At 48.9% G+C, this 19,206-nt stretch overlaps 1 protein-coding gene across 5 annotated transcripts in view; it reads left to right on the top strand.

Moving 5' to 3' along the window:
* The window catches only part of LOC136781699 (uncharacterized), a 257,477-nt gene that overhangs the window by 106,902 nt on the left and 131,369 nt on the right, over positions 1-19,206 (top strand). For 3 of the 5 annotated variants that reach the window (XR_010823960.1, XM_066740663.1, XM_066740662.1), the window contains exon 7: positions 9,461-9,639. The exons of 1 other annotated variant lie outside the window; for it this stretch is intronic. Coding sequence is in view for 2 of the 4 variants with exons in the window: in XM_066740663.1 (XP_066596760.1) it covers positions 9,461-9,639 (179 nt within the window). In the remaining 2 variants the exon portion in view is untranslated. Of the gene's footprint in view, positions 1-9,460; positions 9,640-9,695; positions 10,009-19,206 lie in introns of all 5 variants that reach the window. One more of the 5 variants, XR_010823959.1, reaches the window with a different exon arrangement.

The raw sequence follows: 19,206 nt of genomic DNA, 5'->3' as shown, positions 1-19,206 counted from the left end.
TTCTTACACGTTCGAGAACAAAACATCGATTCTCTTTCGAGACACGGTCGTTAAAGTTCCGTCTACCGTACAAATAACTTACATGACGCGAGTTATTCGCGCTCGTTGCGTACGAGTGAGAGATGCGCGAAAAGTCCGAGAGACGCGCGCGAGGGGGAAGGGAGGACCGATGCGTCGGTTTATCTTCTGGCATGCGATGACTATTAATCAACGGACCCTCCTAATCGCTCGACGAACCAATCGATAAATCAATAACTTTTGTTCGACGAGCATCGCGCGGTTGCCGAATAAGAAATTATATATGCCACGCGAGACGTTTAGAGCATAGCTGTAACTATGTATATTGCAATGAAAAAATTTTGATAGTTGATAACGAGGACGAGTCTGCGGGTAATCGATGGAAATTTGCGGAAAGGATCGTGAGACGAGGAGTTGTCTCTCTCTCTCTCTCTCTCTCTCTCTCTCTCTCTCTCTCTCTATCTCTCTCTCTCTATCTCTCTCGCGTCTTTATCCTCGGTTGGAAACTCGTCGTTATCCTTATTGGGGGCAGAGCGACACGGGGAATGGAAGAAATACAGAAAGAGAGATAATCTGGCTGTTAGAGGTGTCCCCTGGAGACTGGAAAGGGTCGGGGGGGAAGCGATAGATCGGCTCGAATCAGCGATGGAGCAACGAGAGTAAGGTCGTTGGAATAGGTTAGGTTGGGTCAGTCGGGGTGGCAGGTCCCAATTTGTCGGAACAGTCGACCAACATGCTTTTTTCCGACTCCTTATCCCAAAGCTCACGCCCTCCGAGCAGCCTCGAGTATCGCCCGCGCGAGCGTGTCCGGTCTCTCCCTAACTGGGCAAACTGAATCACATTGATTGCCGTCTGCTGGCTGCTACAAAAAAGGACGCTGCTACGACGAAGAATTCGCCACTTTCCCGATAACTACCGCGTGTCTCCCGAGGATCCTCCTGCAAGAAGCCGAGAGCCGACACAATCTCATCCCTCGACCTCTTCAGGTATATAGCATAACGTGGTAGCTTCCTCCACCTCCGTCAATGTATCGTACATCGTACCATGCACGTTGGTACACAGGAACGCTGGAATTTCAACCCTTCCTCTCTTGCGGAACATGTACGCGCTGGCGTTGGGGACTCTTGCATGGCGTATCCTATAGCATATGCTAGATCCACATATACGGGCGAGCGCCAAGGTAATAAAGCCAGACAGAGACGGCGAGTTAAGTGCACCTAATATCACGTCTGTCACACGACACGGTGGGAAATTATGAAGCTGAAACGAAAGAATGGCGGAGCAAGGTGAGCGAGAACGGGACGGGGGCGGTGGGTGGCAGCTGCATGCGCGACGAGAGGAGAGAGCGTCGAAAGGGATCCGATCGATATGGGCGAACCGCGTGGATTTGCCAAAGATCTCGCGCGACTTTCCCAGCAGCTCGGAGCGTGGCGTGGGTGCGCAGGACGTGCGATGGCAGCGTCAAACTTTGGCGCCGCGAGTCGATCATCGAGACCTCCCCGTTATCTCCACGCCTATCCATTTTTCCCATCTTGAATAAATTAATTAGCCGTCGGGTTAATCGAGTTGGTCGAACGCACCAGTCGCGTCTCTCTTGAATTCTTCGTCCAAACTCATCGTCGCAGCTCCCAAAGTCCTTAGACCCCGTGGCAGCTGTCGGAGAGCAGGACGTGCGAGAAGAGAAGAGGAACGATCCGAGATGATCGAGACGCGATTCGCGACCAGCCAATCGTCCAGCGATAATAAAGTCGTCGGGTTGCAAATAAGGAGGAATAATGCCGGAGCAACGTGAATCTAATTTATGTTTACACCGCTATCGTTTGTACCGGCGATAAATAGCATCCAATCGAGGCTGGAATCAAGACGAATCTTTCGCTATTAATTACACAAACACACTGGATGCTCCGCAGCGTTAATTCATTCATAGAGCTCCTAGATCCCCGCGGTCATTCATCATTGCATCCTTGCTGCTCTCGAGGCTGCTATAATCATCTCGCGGAAATTAGCGAGTGGAAAGTATAGTTGCGCCGGAAAAGAATGTTCATTACCTTACCGCGCGTTTGCGTTAGAGTTTGCTGTTGTTATTATTGTCGAGGAGGAGGAGGATGAAGAAACTCGATAAGGAGCCTCCATCTCTGTATACCCTTAAGATCCGATTTCAATCACGATCGGGCCACAGCTACACGTGTCTCCTATACCTCCTTTTTCAACGTTGCTGCTCGTGACTCTCGAATTTTTCGCAATGTCGGAGGAAAAGGGAAAGGTAGAGGCGCTCTCTGAAGAGGGAGAGAGAGAGAGAGAGAGAGAGAGAGAGAAAAACGGCAGCACGTGCACCCCGGTGAGTTCGATTCCACGAGTTTAGTTGCAGGACGGGACAGGGCTGCTGCGCGGTCAACGGTGATTAATGATCCGGCCAATCAGATATAGTTGCAAGTCGGTTGGGGGGGAGGGGTGGGGTTGAGGGGAATGTTGAATGGGAGAAAATGTCGGGGGAGAGACGAAGGCGAGGGACAGGTGAACAAGGTATGAGGCAAGGATCGGCACATGGAGAGAGAGAGAGGGGGGGGGGGGTCGATCGAGAGGAGGATGACGCGTATACGCCGAGAAGGAAACGAGCGTGGGTGGGAATATAGAGGAATCGAACGAGTGACGAGGGGACAAAGATGGAGGGGGATGAGGAGGACTCGATCGAGTACCGCGGCTGATATGTTGCACTGTCACTGCGCGTTGTAGCTGCGGAACCAGCGGGACACGCGTTTGCTCCTCCGATGCCTCGATTGTAATATCGTATTGTACTGTTTGTTGGCCGGTGTGTTCCACGAGCGTCTGGCAGGCAGACAGCTTGTCCAAATACCGCCACTGGTACTCTGCGGACGTAGCGGGACGGACGCTAAGTGTGCGCGCCAACGCCAACCAGCTACATTCCATGTTTACCGGTGTTACACTCGCGATAAGGACCACCCTCCGTCGCGCAAACCTCCCGCAGTACACACACATATAATACATACTGCTCGCCGCAACCCTGAAACTCGCAAAATAATCAATAGTCGTGGAACCAACGCGGACGTCCAGTGCTTAACCTTGAAACTCGAAAGATTAAAATGCAAACCAACCTACGTGGTTGGTCGGAATCTCCATTTAATTTCCCGCGGCTTCGTATAACAATCTTTTTTTCTTCAATATATATATATATATATGTGTGTGTGTGTGTATATACACGTTTACGATCCTCATCTTTTTCTTCTCGAAGGAACGAACAAAGAGAGAGAGAGAGAGAGAGGATGATATTAAGCTACCAAAGTTTAAGCGCAGTAAGATTCGAACGGGCTCGAAAGTTGCGGAGAAAGGAGCGCGGCTACCGAGAGAGAGAGAGAGAGAGAGAGAGCGAGAGAGCCCGAGGGCACGCGCGTAATTCCGCAATTACGCCAGTGAAATTCGGCGTGTCTACGACAAGGGGTTGGCGGCAGCGTTACGGCATTCCGAAGAAATTAGCAAATAGTTGGTTGGCCGTTAGGTTGGGTAGGTAAGCGATATTAAATGGCAGGCCGTCCCGCTTTACTGGAAGCCCGAATCACCTCGCTTCTCCTCGCTTTTGACCGCGTCCCTATACACACACACACACATACGAGTACCTATACCAGAGAGAGCGCGCGATGCACCGTGCACTCGCGCAGCTTAGGCAGCAGCGTATAATCTTGCTGGTTATTAATGGCGATCCTTTGGGAAACTGCTACCGGGCAAGATATCCTTCGAGCCAGCCCCCCCCCCTCCCCCCTCGATCACTCTCTCTTTCTATTTATCCTCCCGCTTCTCTCTCAATCTCATCTCCCGTGTATACCTCTCGTCCGGTACACCCGTTGTCGTCTTTTTCCTTATCCTCGTGTTCCTCTTCTGCTGCTACCTCGTCTCTTATTCTTTTTACTCGTCTTCTCCTCGCCTTCTGCTTTTCTGCGCGCGATCGCTTTGCTCTCGTTTTTCCACGGCAAGCTCTCTCTCTCTCTCTCTTATCCTTTACCCACCACCACCATCACCCTGACTGGCTTCTCCGCGCGCCCGCGCGGCTAAAACTGCATTCCACACGTCGTTAGACCGCGCCCCACCGCCTACCGAAAGTTCGCGAGTGGTGCGATCCTAAGCGCGCCCGTTGCTTTAATTACCTGCATGCCGTTCCTCGGGCTTCCTCTCTCCGTGCCTCGCGCTGCCCTTGACACACCGGACGCTAAACCTCGCAAGAGCTTAGCGCTCTCGCCTCTGCGCTCCGCGCAGCCAAACTTTAATTATTTTCCTCGAATATATGTATATGGCCTCGGGTAGAGAGATTTGCGTTCCCTGCGAGAGATCCAAATCTGTAGGAGAGTAAAAGACGAAGAAAAGAAAATAAAGCGTAAAGTCGAGGCAGTAAGGAATCGTAGGATTTTGTATAAGTCTCGGAGGAGTGAGAGAGGGAGACATAACTGGAAGCTGTTTGGCAGCGGGGTGAGCTTTGGGGATAGTGGCGGAAATGGAGCGCGAAGAGGATCACACGGGGTCGGTCGAGATCCGCGGGTCGCTCGTAAATCGGCTTTGGCGAAAAAGAGCGGATTCGCGCGAATGACCCTCTCGAGCGATATAAAGGAGCACGGGTAGTTCATTTGCCAGGCTATAAACAGAGCGAGCGAGAGAGAGAGAGAGAGAGAGAGAGAGAGAGTCTGCGGAGCGCGTGGGTCGAAAGCGTTTGTCGTTCGCCGTTGCGTGGGAGGGCCCGAAATTGGGTGGCGGGAGAGTTGGTAGTAGGTTAGGACGACTATCGGCGGCCAGCAATCAAGCTCGAGGCTCCGAGAGGCTCCGAGTCTCGGCTTATCTCCTCTGCTCCGGAGAGAGGAAGGCTTAGTTGGATAGGCCGGTTAGGTCGAGGGTTGTGCACGGGACGACCTTCGTGATCGACCGCAGGATCGTTCGATCTTAATCTGGGCTTTCGATGCTCCCAGGCTAACCCAAAGTGTCCCTTAAAAGTCCATAAGGTCCGTGTGTCAACTATTCGCGTGTAAACCGGTAATAGTCTGATCCTGCCAGGCCATTTGCTCGATTGATGCGATGCTCCGGGAGAAACTCCATCCAAGAACCCGATGCGGAGGATTCTCCGGCCACTGGACGCAATTAAACGATCATCGATATACTCATCCCCCCCCCCCCCCACCCCTGGGGTTCGCTTCCATAAAACGTAGCAACTCGGCCCTCTTCGCTCTTTCTTCCACCATCTCTCCTGAACCTATATATGTATACTATATAATAGCATATATCGGTGATTTTTTCCACGTTGCAGAGTAAACATTAGCATAAAAGGAGCAATTCCGCTGATGCTGCTGTGGTCGTTCGTAGCCATTATCCATTTGTTCGAATATATACTGCTATATAGCAGTGAACTTTTTTTTTTTCCTCGGTCGAGCGTGGCTCAGCGGAGCCGGAGGAGGTTTGCGGCAACAATTTTCTTTGCGCTGAAGAAAAGATACGCGCATATTGCGTAAAATGGCCTTCCGCTATAGGCATTGTCGGTGGTCATGCACGGATCGTAAATGCACGGCTGAGGTTTCCACTATCGCCCGCCACGCTGCAGTCGTCCCTCTGCGGAAGAAACGACCGACTGCTTGCAAAACTTTTCCAATACACCTATATATATATATATATATATATAGGTACAGTAAAATTCTACAGAGTGGAGTTTTGGCGAAATTTTTCCGCGCAGTGGTTCAAAGGCTGCGGATGGAAGAAAAAAGCGGAGGAGGAAGAACGCGCGCGCGTTAAAGTTTGGTTCTGGGAGTAAGTCGAGGGATTAATACTTCCGGGTTGGAATATTCGCGCCGGTCGGAAGGCACCGAGAGGCACAGCGGCTCGGTCAAGCGCAGGCGTTCCGAGTCGTAAAGTCGCGCGAAGAAAGCGCTCGAGAGTTGGAAAGCATTGCAGCATCGACAAGAGCATTCCCCGTTCCGCTCGGGGCACGCGAGGTATCCGTTCTGAAACTTGGCGGACCGATCGCGCGGTTTAAGGACGAAAAGAGCGCGCGAGGGTCCGTGTCCCGCCTAGGCACCGCTGCTTCGCGCGCAACGACTCGTTCGCGGATCTCGCGATATTTTCCGCTCGGTGGACGCGTTGATTGGGACGACAGCGGCGCGATTTTCCGGACCGTCGACTTTCGGACGCTCCCGATCGAGAATGGTGCTGCCCGCGCTATATTCCCTTCTCATCTTTTTCCTCCACCCTCGGCCGACCGCGACACATCCAAGCGCGCACCACCCGGTGCTCTCTTCATGGGAAAAGCTGAAAGCCCTCTCATGCGCCGAGGACGCAGCAAACGATCCTCGCGCTTTGCTGCGATCGACTCGCTCGTCCGTTACTCCCATCCCACGATGCAACACCTCTGGCTTATATATATGCATCTTTTGCATGGTCCGCCTCGATTCCTGCATGAGAACTGTGCCCGGCTCGCGCTCCACTCGAATCGCCGCGTACCCCGGATGATCACGGTACGCTCCGTCCGCTATTGTTTTTCACAAGAAACGCATCGAGCAGAACCCCTGGTTTTGCCTCTCTGTGAAATTCGTATTTGCGCTTCTCCAGCGTACACCGCATATATATATATATATATATAGCTATGTCATATACGGACGGTGGAATGGTTTGGTTGTGGTCGCGCGACACTGATTGCCAATCAATATGCCCATCTCGCTGTAGTCTAATTCGGCAACAATGTTGATCAATCAGTACGCAACTGGACTGACTGGTTGGCGGGAAGCGTTCGTTCCATTTCGCGTTCCGCCGTGTGTTCCATTCGCAATCGTGCATCCACAACGAACGATCAACGGTCCGCTCTGTTCCACACACGCGTATACGTACCTGCACTATGAGAGAGAGAGAGAGGGGGGGGGGGGGGGACCAGCAGCAGCCTCCCTTGTCCGATCATTTCCGTTTCCGGCCTTTCATCGTCCACCGACTCTCACCTCCCCCCTCCCCCTCCCCCGCATCACAGCCATAAGGAACGTACCAACTGCCCCCGAATATACCACCGTTTTCATTAGCTCGACGTAAGCCTCGATGTATCCGATCAATTCGATCCAATAAACTCTGATTATTCTTGTGGATAATTTCGTTGTTCGGAAACTTGAAAAATTAGGTCGGCTCGAGACAAAGCACGCTTATAGCTATATACGAAGGTGAGTTGGTGAAAATTGGGAATGGTGGGGGGAGGGGATGGGGGTCGTTTGGAGGGATCAGAGCGAGATAAAAATGGTGGGCGTCGAGTGATTTGCATCGGTGTGCGCGGTGCACTCGCACACGAGGATCGTCGCGCGCCACGTCCGGCAGGATGGAACAAAACGCACGATCGCTATACGTGCGGCTATATTCGCACTCGACGCAGATCGATGCTCGCGCGCCGTTGATTGCGTCTCTGTTTGTACATTGGCGCGCGTTTCGAGCGAATCGTGCGATTCTCGTCACCGCGCCGCTGCTGAAAAAGTTCAAGAGCCGCGTAACAATAGCCGATGATTTCACACGTTACACCCGCGCGCGCGTCCCAGTGCTTTGTCACGCTTTAAAATACTGGCAAACAAGAAAAAAAGCAGAGGCAAACTATATATTCTTTCCATCGATCAAACCTCCAGCCATTTCCATCGCCTATATCGCTAAACAGTCGAGGGTCGTTCGTACAAACACCGCACACACACACACACACACACACACACACACAGCTCGATGGATACGCTTGGTAATTATTTTATCAAGAGCTTACGTTACTTGTGCCACTGGTCATTATCGAATCACGCGCTCATTAATTAAGTTTGCGCTAATCAAATTAGCCGATCCAAGAGATCGCTGCTTTCGATTCATAAAATCGAGTGGGTAAACGCGGCTGAGCGCTGGCTGATCGATGATCGGTAATGGAGGATCGTAAAGCAATCGGCTGCTATGCGGCTTGTGGCATTGATTGCACGATCCGCGAGTCAGTCGGCAGTTAATTGGATTTTCAAGAAGCGAATCAGCGATCGTTTATCGGACCTTTGGATCGCGATAGGCGTACTGCGCGATCGATCCGCCAACGGTATATAACCACGCGTGTATATATATATACCGGAATCGATAGGCCGAAGGAAATGTCGGCTCTATGGACGTGGACAAATGTAGCGCTTCCGGTGTCGTTGCAGGATAACCCGATATACGGTACAAGTCTGACCAACGAACCACGAGGACACCGTCCGCCCCCGTCGAAGATGTATGCCGACCGAACGGCCGGCCGGAAGCCACCGTACCCGGAAACCATTACCGCCCCTCTAATTTCTTTACGATCGCTATACCATTGCTCGTGCCAGCTCCCACTGTCGATCCAACTTTGCGCACGCCCCGACCAAAACTCGCCATTTTCCATAAAATTTTCCCGCATCGGAGATTCCTACACCGTTATATATATATATATATATATATACAAAAACCTTTCGTGATCTCCCAATTTACACTTTATAGAAAGACGAAGGATCGCTTCTATTTATATATATATATAGGTTCGGGGAAGATGGCTGTATAAATGGTGGAATTTTAATTCGATAGATCCACGTTGCGTCGTTATTGGTATATATATATATATAGAAAAGACGTGCGTGCTTGCGTGCGTGCATTTATACGGTAGTTGGAATGCCTGGTGGCAGATGAGTAAAGTATGCCTATTAGCTCGGAATGAGTTCTAGCTGGAGCATTTCAACGTGACGGATACCGCGAGGTTCCGGAAACTCATCGGCCCCTGCGGGAGAGAGCTATAGAGCCGCGGAATCGAGTGGGAGGTACAGCTGCTGATGAATAGGAAGAAAAGGAAGAGAGAGAGAGAGAAGGATAGGCAGATTCGTCAGTGGTAATGGAAGATAGCAAACGAGTGGCTTCGGGCACAATGAGCCTATCAGATTATATTTCTATTTTCGACACGCGGCCTATCTCGCTGTCCCATCTCTCTCTCTCTCTCTCTCTTCAGCATGTAGCGCTACCGCGACGCTCCCCCGACACACCAACCAGCATCATCGCTACTCCAAATATAAACGCAGGATATACCTGTGTATACATATAGCACACACTCGCAACGCCACGTACGCAGCCCGCGGCGCCTGCCACCGTTGCAGCTCGCATTGCACGATGCACGCTGCACGCTGCACGCTGCTTTTATCGAATATGCAGATTTCTCCGCTGGCTTGGTTCGTTGCTTGGTTTGTCTCCCTCTCGCACACATACTCGCACTCGGGTTAACGAGTAACACGCATGCGTCGCCAATTGACACGTGTGTAACGGCACCACGACCATACCACGTCCTTACCGTATAAGTCGACGCTCGATCATGACTGCGCGCCGAAGAATTCCACCCAACACCCGTCGCGCATCATCCTCTACACGCTGCACGATTGTTCACGAAATTTTCTCTCCTTTCCAGCCGCTGCAGTATATATATATATATATATGTGTGTGTGTAACAAGGTTTTCCTTCTTCGTGGCTGGTCCTTCGACCTGGCGCATTTCGTGGACCATCATCGGCCGTGTGACGTAATAGGAGCTGCATGGTTTCCAAATCATCGCAATTATCGACTCGAAAACGATAGGATCAAACCTGTGGTAAGTAGAACGGAAGCGATTCCACCAGACTCGATTCATGATTGACGTTGTTGTAGAGCCAAAACGGACTGTCAGATGTATTAGACGAGTTACTGCTGTACCAAAGAGATTTAACGTCTCGTCTAATACACGAGGCATCTCGATGGAATAAAGATAAAGAATCTATGGGGATCGAACGTCCAACGCGGACACGAATGAGTGACGCTGTCACGTTGAATCGCTCGTGCCACGAGGGCCCGATGGTGCTCGCGCTCCTGACGTCTCTATATACTTATGAGTATATATAACTTGTGGCCAACGAGTTACCAACTGGGGAAGAAAATTATTTTTCTCAGACTCGCAAATCATTACACCGATTGCGCAAGAGAGGTTTGTTCGATATAAAGAGATTCTATTTTGCCAAGTTCATTGGGTTTGTAACGACGTGCATCAGTGTGAAATATGTTTACCCCTACATTTTAATATAGTGTTACGTGTAGATGAGTAACTTTGATAGGATGGGCGAAACAATTTAGGGAAAACACTGGTCGTATTGAGAAATTGGAGCGATGAAAGGAAATATCTAGTTCTGAAGGAGAGAGAGAGAGAGAGATGATGAGTGGTTAGTTTCGTCAAGTAATACAGCTCCGTGATACGAGATGAAGACTTCTTCCCAAAACCAATGCGAGATTGAGAAAAGTTATATCTTTGAAAAATGTCTAACCTACTTTCTATATACCTTACAAAATTTCAAGTAGAATTTTAAACCAAAAAATAAAACTGCTCTTTTATTCTCAATTTTGCAAAGATTTCTTCAGGATAATTACAAAGATATTCTTCGCCGAAGGTTATGAACGACCACGAGATTCAAAAAGTCCGAATGAAAACTATAGCTGGAGTACTGTCCTTTGTCAGAAGAAAAAATATCAAAGAAGGAATGTCGGGTGAGTGGAAAAAGGAAGGAAAAGCAAGGCAGTTATCAGGACGCTTCGCGGAGATGCGCCCGTTATCCCGGGGATGGACGTGTACGTGTACGCACGACACTGTAAAATTACCGCGTCAAAAACAATCGGTTTACAGGCCAGCAGTTCGCCCAGCGTCGACGCTTCGGTGCGGCACAGTGGACTTTTCAGGATAGACAATGGATATATAACCGCAAGTCGAGCCCATATAGCTACCATGGTAACATATATCACACCCTACCACTTTGCATCCCTCCCAAAAATCCAAAATAAATTTGCCAAAAGTTTATTTCGATCGTGGAAGAATCGAGAGGATTACCGTTTTTTATCGCAGCTCCCCATAATTATATCTGTATAAGTATATTGTACGGGGGAGGATGTACGAGTTGAAATATTCCCGAGTACCTATATATATATAGCTGGGGCTGAGAGCGGCGACGCGCGGGGTTCTTGATAATATCAGCGATGTTGGTTCGCTCGTGGGGCATATTTAGGGTATAGAGATTGGGTCGCTGGGAGGGGGAGGGGGGGGGGGGGTGGAGTGCAATGCAGCATTGTCGAGTGGAAAGGGGTCCAATCAATCAGCCGCAAATCAGTATGCACGGCACGTTCTCCTAATGCCGCCACTCTTTCATCATATTCATTTGATCGCGAGCCCCTCGGCCTGTGCACGCAATCGCTAATGGCGCTGTTTAAAGATCGCTGCCGATCGATGATGCTCGCTCGCGAGAGCGAAGCACCACGAACCTTTTCCAGGCTGCATGGATAAAAAAAGACAAGATTTGCGCGGCTCGGAACGTGCGCGCCGAGGAACGTCTTTATAAAGCAGCAGCAGCGAGGGAATAAACGAGTACATCTGCGCGAACGACGAGGATATAAATTATCCATGGAGCAGCGGAGAGGAAGCTGGAGAATAAGAGAAAGGTAAAAATTCTTGAAGGAGACGCAAATGTCTCGTTGGCTTTGGTCATCTATCGGCTTACGTGACGCGGATGCGATTGTATCGATTGGCGGAGAGCGGAGAGAGCCGAGTACCAATCGAACGCACGACCGTTGGACAAAGTGGAGTCGCTATATATATATATATATACATGCGTAGCCAAGGTGTGTGTATACGCAAACCTCGAGAGCTGGCCATTGCTAAAGTGTTAAACAGATTACGGACAGCAGACGGTGTGTTGCCAGGAGACAAATACGTCTTTCACTTGGACTGGCGTAAGATCGAGATGGAGGAGAGGAGAGAGAGAGAGAGAGAGAGAGAGAAGCGGGCACAAATACGTAATCCGGATTATCGTGGATCCGCTTAGCTTACCGGACACTTGTGTCGTGGTCGTGGAACGATACGGCGCCGATATCGTCTCGTTCCCTTTCTTTTCCTCTCTCTCTCTCTCTCTCTCTCTCTCTCTCTCTTGCACCGGATATACAGGCAGCATCGCGCGCCTCGGGCCACTTTTTAAGAGGATTCCACGCCGTAAGCCCTGATACCCTTAACGAGACGCTCCCCCGTAGCCGCGCGATGCCCGAAATTTGCTGACTCAAAAGTAAAATCCAAGATTTTCAACATTTTCCTCCGAATAAACAAGCTTACAAAGCGTTCAACGGCCCAACGGTGTGTATTATGCAGCGAGCTGTATTTTTCGAGAAATTGAATAATTTTTGATGCCGTCGAAACACTCGGTAACATAATGTAACTAATAAATATTTATCACCGAGATAAATGATTACAAAACATGGAAATATATATAGAGGAAGGAATAATGCCATGTAAATTTTGTTGTTCTTTCTATAGGAAATATAATAACAGAGCTGAAAATCACAGAAGTGAAAATGGCTGGCAGCTCTCTCATTTCGGACAGGTGTGCGGTAATCCAAAATTATATATAGCTCATTAAAATTCAACGCCATATCTAAACCATAATAAATATGGTAAATTATTCCCCGTTCGAAGAGTGACAGTTTACGCAAGAAAGATTTCAATAAAATAATGGATGGTTGCATTTAAAATATATATATATATATATTCTGTGTAAATTTTGCATTTCACCTTTTACAGACGTAACTATTCCACTTTGTAACTGCGAACGATATACAAAGCGAATCTTATAATTTTGTTAACAAAGCTGCTCTCCCACCCACCCACCCACCCCCTCCCCTCTCAACAAGATTATTATCATACTCCTTGCTTTTGTTGGCAAGAAAAAGAGCTAGAGGGATTATAAAGAATTATTTCGCGGTGGATAGCTCGACTAGCTGGCAACTATTGCAGCGATATGGAGCATAGTTAAAAGACAATTACCGCGAGTCCCCTTTCGTGCAGCAACCCCCATGACAGACCGCGGGCGTACCGCGCTGTCAAAATAGATAACGCTCGGGGTAAGTCACCCCGAAGTTAAAACCCATCCCCGTAGCGAGCGAGCAGTATAGGTCCATTCACTTTGGGTTAACGTCGACAAAGGGTGCGTACGGAGAGTCGAGAGAGAGAGAGAGAGAGAGAGAGAGAGAGAGAGGGTGGTAGTTACGGGAGGACCGTGATACGCCCCGTGTGCACATTTTACTACTCTTGGACCAAGCGGGGCTGTAGGGGATGATACGCCCGTTGCCGGGGTTGCGCCGTGCTGACGTCACACCTGATTAACATAAAAGATTCCAACGAACGTTGCTTTTTCCTCGCGCGTCCCGTCCGCGACGTTAGCCTATCGTCTCGAGCCTTAAATTCCAAAAACCAGCGAATTACGATATACGAGTATGTAACAACACCAACTGCTTTTCCGATTAAACGATGAATCAACCATCGAATGATAAATCGCAGAAAAGCTGCAGTATTTTGCCAGCACGCGTGTACACGAAGTTGTATATATATATATATATACGATTATGATGGCAGAGTCTAACAATAGCTGGACGTTTCGAAACTCACGCTTTTACACAGCTCGTGTAATTGATGATCCAACGAGAGCCTTGGCAAAGTTTCGTCATAAGGATATCGAGTGACGCACCGGCGAGAGAGAATGAATGAACTCGAGAACCATTCTTTCCTTCGGACATGCGCGATATTAACTCGATGGAGGTATTTACCTCGATTTATAGCAATGCAGCAACGCGAGTAAACAGAGGCAGGTTTCAGCACGTTCGCGCTACTGCATGCAGCAACCTGGTAGCATCACTCAGCAGGAATAAATGTTTATCGAATCAGTTCCCACGTGCCATAGAAGGTGAGCGGTGCTATTAACCGTACCGATTCGCCATACCGATATATGCCTTAATAAGACTACCGGACTTTAATGTGCTCATATCGTCCGCCAAAGATATTACCACGTGATACACGTATTCGGCTAACAGCTATACCGGTGCTACAAAAAAAAAACACCCTTTATTACGCGATAACGAAACGTGTGCCGCAAAGAATATAACGTTGGAGAAAAAGCCACGGTAATTTGTCAAGGAAAAATACGGTCGCGGCAATTGAAAATTAGTGCGGTAATTCGTTTCGTTTATCGTAGGATTAAGGTAATCCGTTGGAGAAGGATCCACCGTTTGACAGACTACGCGTCGTCCGTCCAATTTTCATCAGGATTGCCCCCCCCCCCCCCACCCCCCACCATTGATTCCCAGCTTTAAACTTTAATTCCGACCAAATAAACGGATCAATTTGCATTAGGATCGATGCTCCACTCTTTTCTCCTATGTACAGTCTCGCACTGCGTGCTTTTGAGAAAGCATGCGTTGGATAGGTGGGTTCGAGCAACAATGGCTTTCGGAGATGCTTGTACGATCGAGAATCGTGTTAGGAGGAACACGCGTACCGGCGTCGCGTCGCGCCGTATCGAAGCATCGCACGGATCCCATGCATTCCGCGATCTTGCATTACAATTGCTAATAAACGCCCTCTCTCTCTCTCTCTCTCTCGTTGTCCTTTCTCGGTGCCCCCCCCCCCCCCCCCCCCCACTCATCCGATACCGGAATCGAGCGTGGCTTACGTGCCGACAGGGAGACCGCAGAAGAGAAACGAGACGGTCCACGAGATAGCACGTGTATAACGTCGATGAAAGATGATACGAGAGAAAGGGGGGGGGGGGTATGGTAAGAGAGAGAGAGAGAGAAAAGTTTGTATCACTTATACTTCTCGATCCATTGGAAAGTAATAATTTATGCGAGCGAGACGGAACGAGCGGTGTGGTGCATCGTCGTTATAATAGATACGTTGGCATGCGAGCGTCGTCTTTTACATAGACTCGCCTGTCTGTACCGGTGCCAGTAGGAATGTAACTAAAACAATGTAACGCGCCCTGTCAGCTACCGCTTTATTCCTTCGTGCTTTACGAACTCCTCCACAGCGATATTTATCGATCAAAACGAATTGTATTTGAAACGCTAAATCTTTGAGAGATAACGGTGAACGATGTAAAGCTTGCTGGGGTGAAACTCGAGCGAGAGAGAGAGAGAGAGGAATCAAAGGCGGATGAGAGGCAAAAAGGGCACATTTAGGCTTTTATAAGGGAGGAGGAGGAGAGGAGGGGGGGGGGTGGAGCAGTGAGACAGGACTCGGTGCGGTGGCGGTGGAAGCCAAGTACGGAGGAGGGGGGAGGCTCTTCGTAAGTCGGGACTAGCGGGGAAGAGGGATGGGGATGGCAGGGGAGGTGAAGCTACTTACCATACTATAGCAGTATAGCAAAAGACTCGTTCCGTGCGGCGGATAGTAGTCGCTGGAACACACAGCTCCGAGTTGGAGTCGAACGGGGGTGAGAAGAGCGCGGCGTGGTATTCTCTCTCTCTCTCTCTCTCTCTCTCTCCCTTGTCATCTTTGTCTCGCGAAAACAGCAGTGAAAACGCACGTGCCTTACCGGCGTTTCGACCTTTGCTACGAGAAAGAGTTGGGTGGGTGGGGAGGGGGTGGCACGTCGTAGCGTTGTTCAGGTGGGGCAAAATGTACACGGAAAGGAAGGAGAAGGGGAGGGGGTAGTGGGGGGCAGTGAGAGCAGGGCGCTCCTCCAGCTGATCCAGCAACGCACCGCATGGCCAGGACTCGATACCGCACGAGAAGCATAGCGGATGAACGACAAAAAAAGTTGAACGACGGAAGGAAAAAGTCCCGGCGACACGCGAATGCCCGTTGATAAATTCGCTCTCGTGATTCCATCCACTTCCGGTCACGTGATTCGCGTGGCTGTAAGACACGAGGGTGGGGGAGGCTTCCACGCGAGGTTGCTGCACGTCGTTTTGGAAATACATGGGCTGCAGGAGGAGGCAGATGCTACGTTGGAGGAATTTGCATGCGTCGGATTTAAAAAATAACGCACATGGGAGAAAGTTGCAGGAGGACGCCGATCGTGTACCGCATTGCGTTCGCAGTGCGGCCATGCGTGGTACGTATATGCCACGTCTTTTCGCGTTAAATGTTCTCTCGTGACTAAAATGCTACTTTTCGTTTCAAGGTTGCGATAATTGAGAAAAATATTGTGGGAGGGTAATTTGGGGATGATGGAAGGCGGAATGAGTAATCGGAACAAATCGCGAGTTGTAGATCACTGGAATGGTGTTTAGAGGGGAAAGGACGCTTTACCGCGGTAGCCGCAAGATGTCGGCTTAAATCGTCGTTTGGCAATGGTTCTCTGCTTGCCGGTCCTGTGCTACCCGCTTAAATCGCGCAACTTGGCACACGAGCTAATTGGCGATATCTCGTGTTGGCCGGTGTGTTTTATCGCTCCATTCGCAACGCGTCAAGAAGCATTAGTATTCGAACGTTACCGTATATAAATAATTACAAAAAGAGGATAATACCCGCGATCTTTTCAGGGTGGAGAACCTATACTCGTCCCTCGAACGAGAACCCGAGGACGTAATTGCATCCGACTCGTACGAGGACACGTGTGGTGGGGATAAAAAATATCACACACACAAAATATCAAGCGTTAAATGTCTGGCATGAAATTAAAAGCGAGCGATTGACGAGTGTCGCGAGCGAGCGAGAGGGAGCACCTTGTTTCGCGAACATGGCGCGAACGGAACTTTTTCCCCGTTGCAGGTTTCTCTCCGAACACTGCGTAGAGGAAATCCAATTCGTAGCGTGAATAACGACTAACAAACCACAGTTATATCGTAAAAAGCAATGCAGCGGGATGTGAATTAATTTTGGCTGGCACCCCGCCCCCGGCCCCGCCAACCCTGGCTCGTTCCCTTTTCGCGCGTATGTGCTTCTCCGTTCCAACTGGAACAGTCCCAAAATTCAATAAAGGAGAACTAGTATGAGGTCTCCCTCGCCTCCATGGCTTTCCGTATGGGGTGGTAGTGGAACAGTTATAGAAGCACCGGAGTCATCGTGCTCCAAGTGTCGAGAGAGAGAGAGAGAGAGAGAGAGCGAAGGGAGAGGCCGGCTGCATAGATTAGCAGGGACAGCATGGAGATATTGTCTGAACAAAGGGATCGGCTCGTACCTATCGAAAAGGCGATTAAGCGAGGATAAAGTTATCCCCTCGCTCCGCTAAGTGAACCACCAGTAATTCCTTCTCCCCCCCCCCCCCCCCTCTTTCCAGCTTTCTATCACTTCTTCCTCCTCCTCCTCCTCTCCTCCTTTCTTCCGCAAACGTTGCCGCGAGAGTCGCGTGCACGCATATCATTATCGCTACGAGGTATCGTCACGCCACTACTTGATTTTCAGCCCTTTTTTTCCAACTTATTTCGTGACGGATGCTTTTCTTTACCATGCTGTTAAAGCGACCTTTTATTTGCATCGCACGAATTCCATTGCGGTTCTGCCACTTAATTTATTAGACGCTCTATATCCAACGAGAAATCCTGGCAAAGTCGGGGAAGAAGAATAGCCGATTCTGTAGAGAGAATGAAGAAATATCGCGCGTATATCGAGTTCAGCGACAAAAAAGTTGAACAGAGAGAGAGAGAGCGATGTGATATTTTTGAGGATCCATGTGTTCGTTTCGGTCCTCATGTATATATATATATATATATATTAGGGTGGTCGTTAAAAAAATTTTTTTTGACGGATCCCCAAAAACCACTAGTATTTGATGAGAAACTACAGTGGTTGAAACTTGTGGCCTGACAAATGATAGAAACACGTGCCTCATTGCGATCAAATATAATTTTCGAAGAATTTTACAGTTTTTCGCAGATAACTCATTAAATATTCGATTCTATGAAAAGATGCATATAACCTTTTCTCTGCAGAATTAAATTCTACATAATAAAGGTTCTATACATTTTTCTTCTAGAATGCATACTAATCGAGATATTGCTGAAAAATCGATCCTCTTTTTGTTTATACACATTATATTGACATATGCTCATATGAGTAGTTATTCTTATTTCGCTGTAGTTACACATTTTATTTCTATTAATTTAATAAAATATGTTAATTGTACGGTAAACTAAAAATAATTATTCATATAAACATATCAATATAATGTGTATAAACGAACAAGAGGATCGATTTTTCAGCAATATCTCCATTAGTATGCATTTTAGAAGAAAAATGTATAGGACCATTATTATGTAGAATTTAATTCTGCAGAGAAAAGGTTATATGCATCTTTTCATAGAATCGGATATTTAATGAGTTATCTGCGAAAAACTGTAAAATTCTTCGAAAATTGTATTTGATCGCATTGAGGCACGTGTTTCCATCATTTATCAGGCCACAGGTTTCAACCATTGTAGTTTCTCATCAAATACTAGTGGTTTTTGGGGATCCGTCAAAAAAATTTTTTTTAACGACCACCCTAATATATATATATATATATAGGAAGCGTGGAAAATTGACTCTTGGTACTGTTTCGCGGTTCCATTCCGTGTTCATCGTGGTCTATATTCAGGATCGTATTAGCTATCTGACAGCGAGATTAAAGCAGGCGTGGCGCGTTACGCAATCCCGCAAACTTGACGCGTCGCGGGGATGGCGGAGGATTCGCGTGGAGTGGGGTTGTGGAGGAAAGTGAGATGTTGAGTTAAAGGAGGAAAGGAGAGGAGTGTAGAGGGGGGGAGGCGAGTGAGAGTGAGAGAGAGAGAGAGAGAGAGAGAGAGAGCGGTCTGACAGGACACAATATTGCAATAACTTCAATTACGGCGACACGACAGACCGCCGTGGGGCACATCAACCCCCAAAGTCGACGACGCCATCCCCCCCCCTTCCACCCCCGACCACGCTCATTCATCCATTTATATATCCGAGTGACACAGACGTCGCGGTCGAATTGGCTGTCGGGCCTCGAAGGGGCTGCCTTTAAACAAGTGCTTCTTAATAAACCATTGACGCGCAAAACCACCCTCGAAAATTTGCCCCTCGGTGCAATCCCTCTTCCCCCTCCCCCATCACCCATTTCTTAGCCTCGCAAAACCATGCGCACTGACAACGAGCGTCAGCCATAGCCCGCGGGGGACGCTTCTCCTTCGTTATTTCGTTAAACTTGAAAAAGCAACTGGCGATGCACTAAAGATCCAGCGAAATTTCACGCCACTCATCCTTCCACGAATACAAAAGACCCAGGAAAATTTCCCTCCTTCGCGCTGATCCTCTTCTTCCGAAGCAACCTGCAGGACGAGGAAAATTTTAACCACGCGAGCAGTTTGAATTTTTTCGCAGCTCGAAACGAGCTGCGAGCGGAATTGGATTGGT

Source organism: Prorops nasuta, unplaced genomic scaffold (genome assembly GCF_024137725.1).
Source record: "Prorops nasuta isolate Cenicafe-Biocafe unplaced genomic scaffold, Cenicafe_Pnas_1.2 PNAS00024, whole genome shotgun sequence".
Lineage (NCBI taxonomy): Eukaryota > Metazoa > Arthropoda > Insecta > Hymenoptera > Bethylidae > Prorops > Prorops nasuta.
Note: the sequence above shows the minus strand (reverse complement) of the source record. Positions and strands in the feature narration are given on the sequence as shown.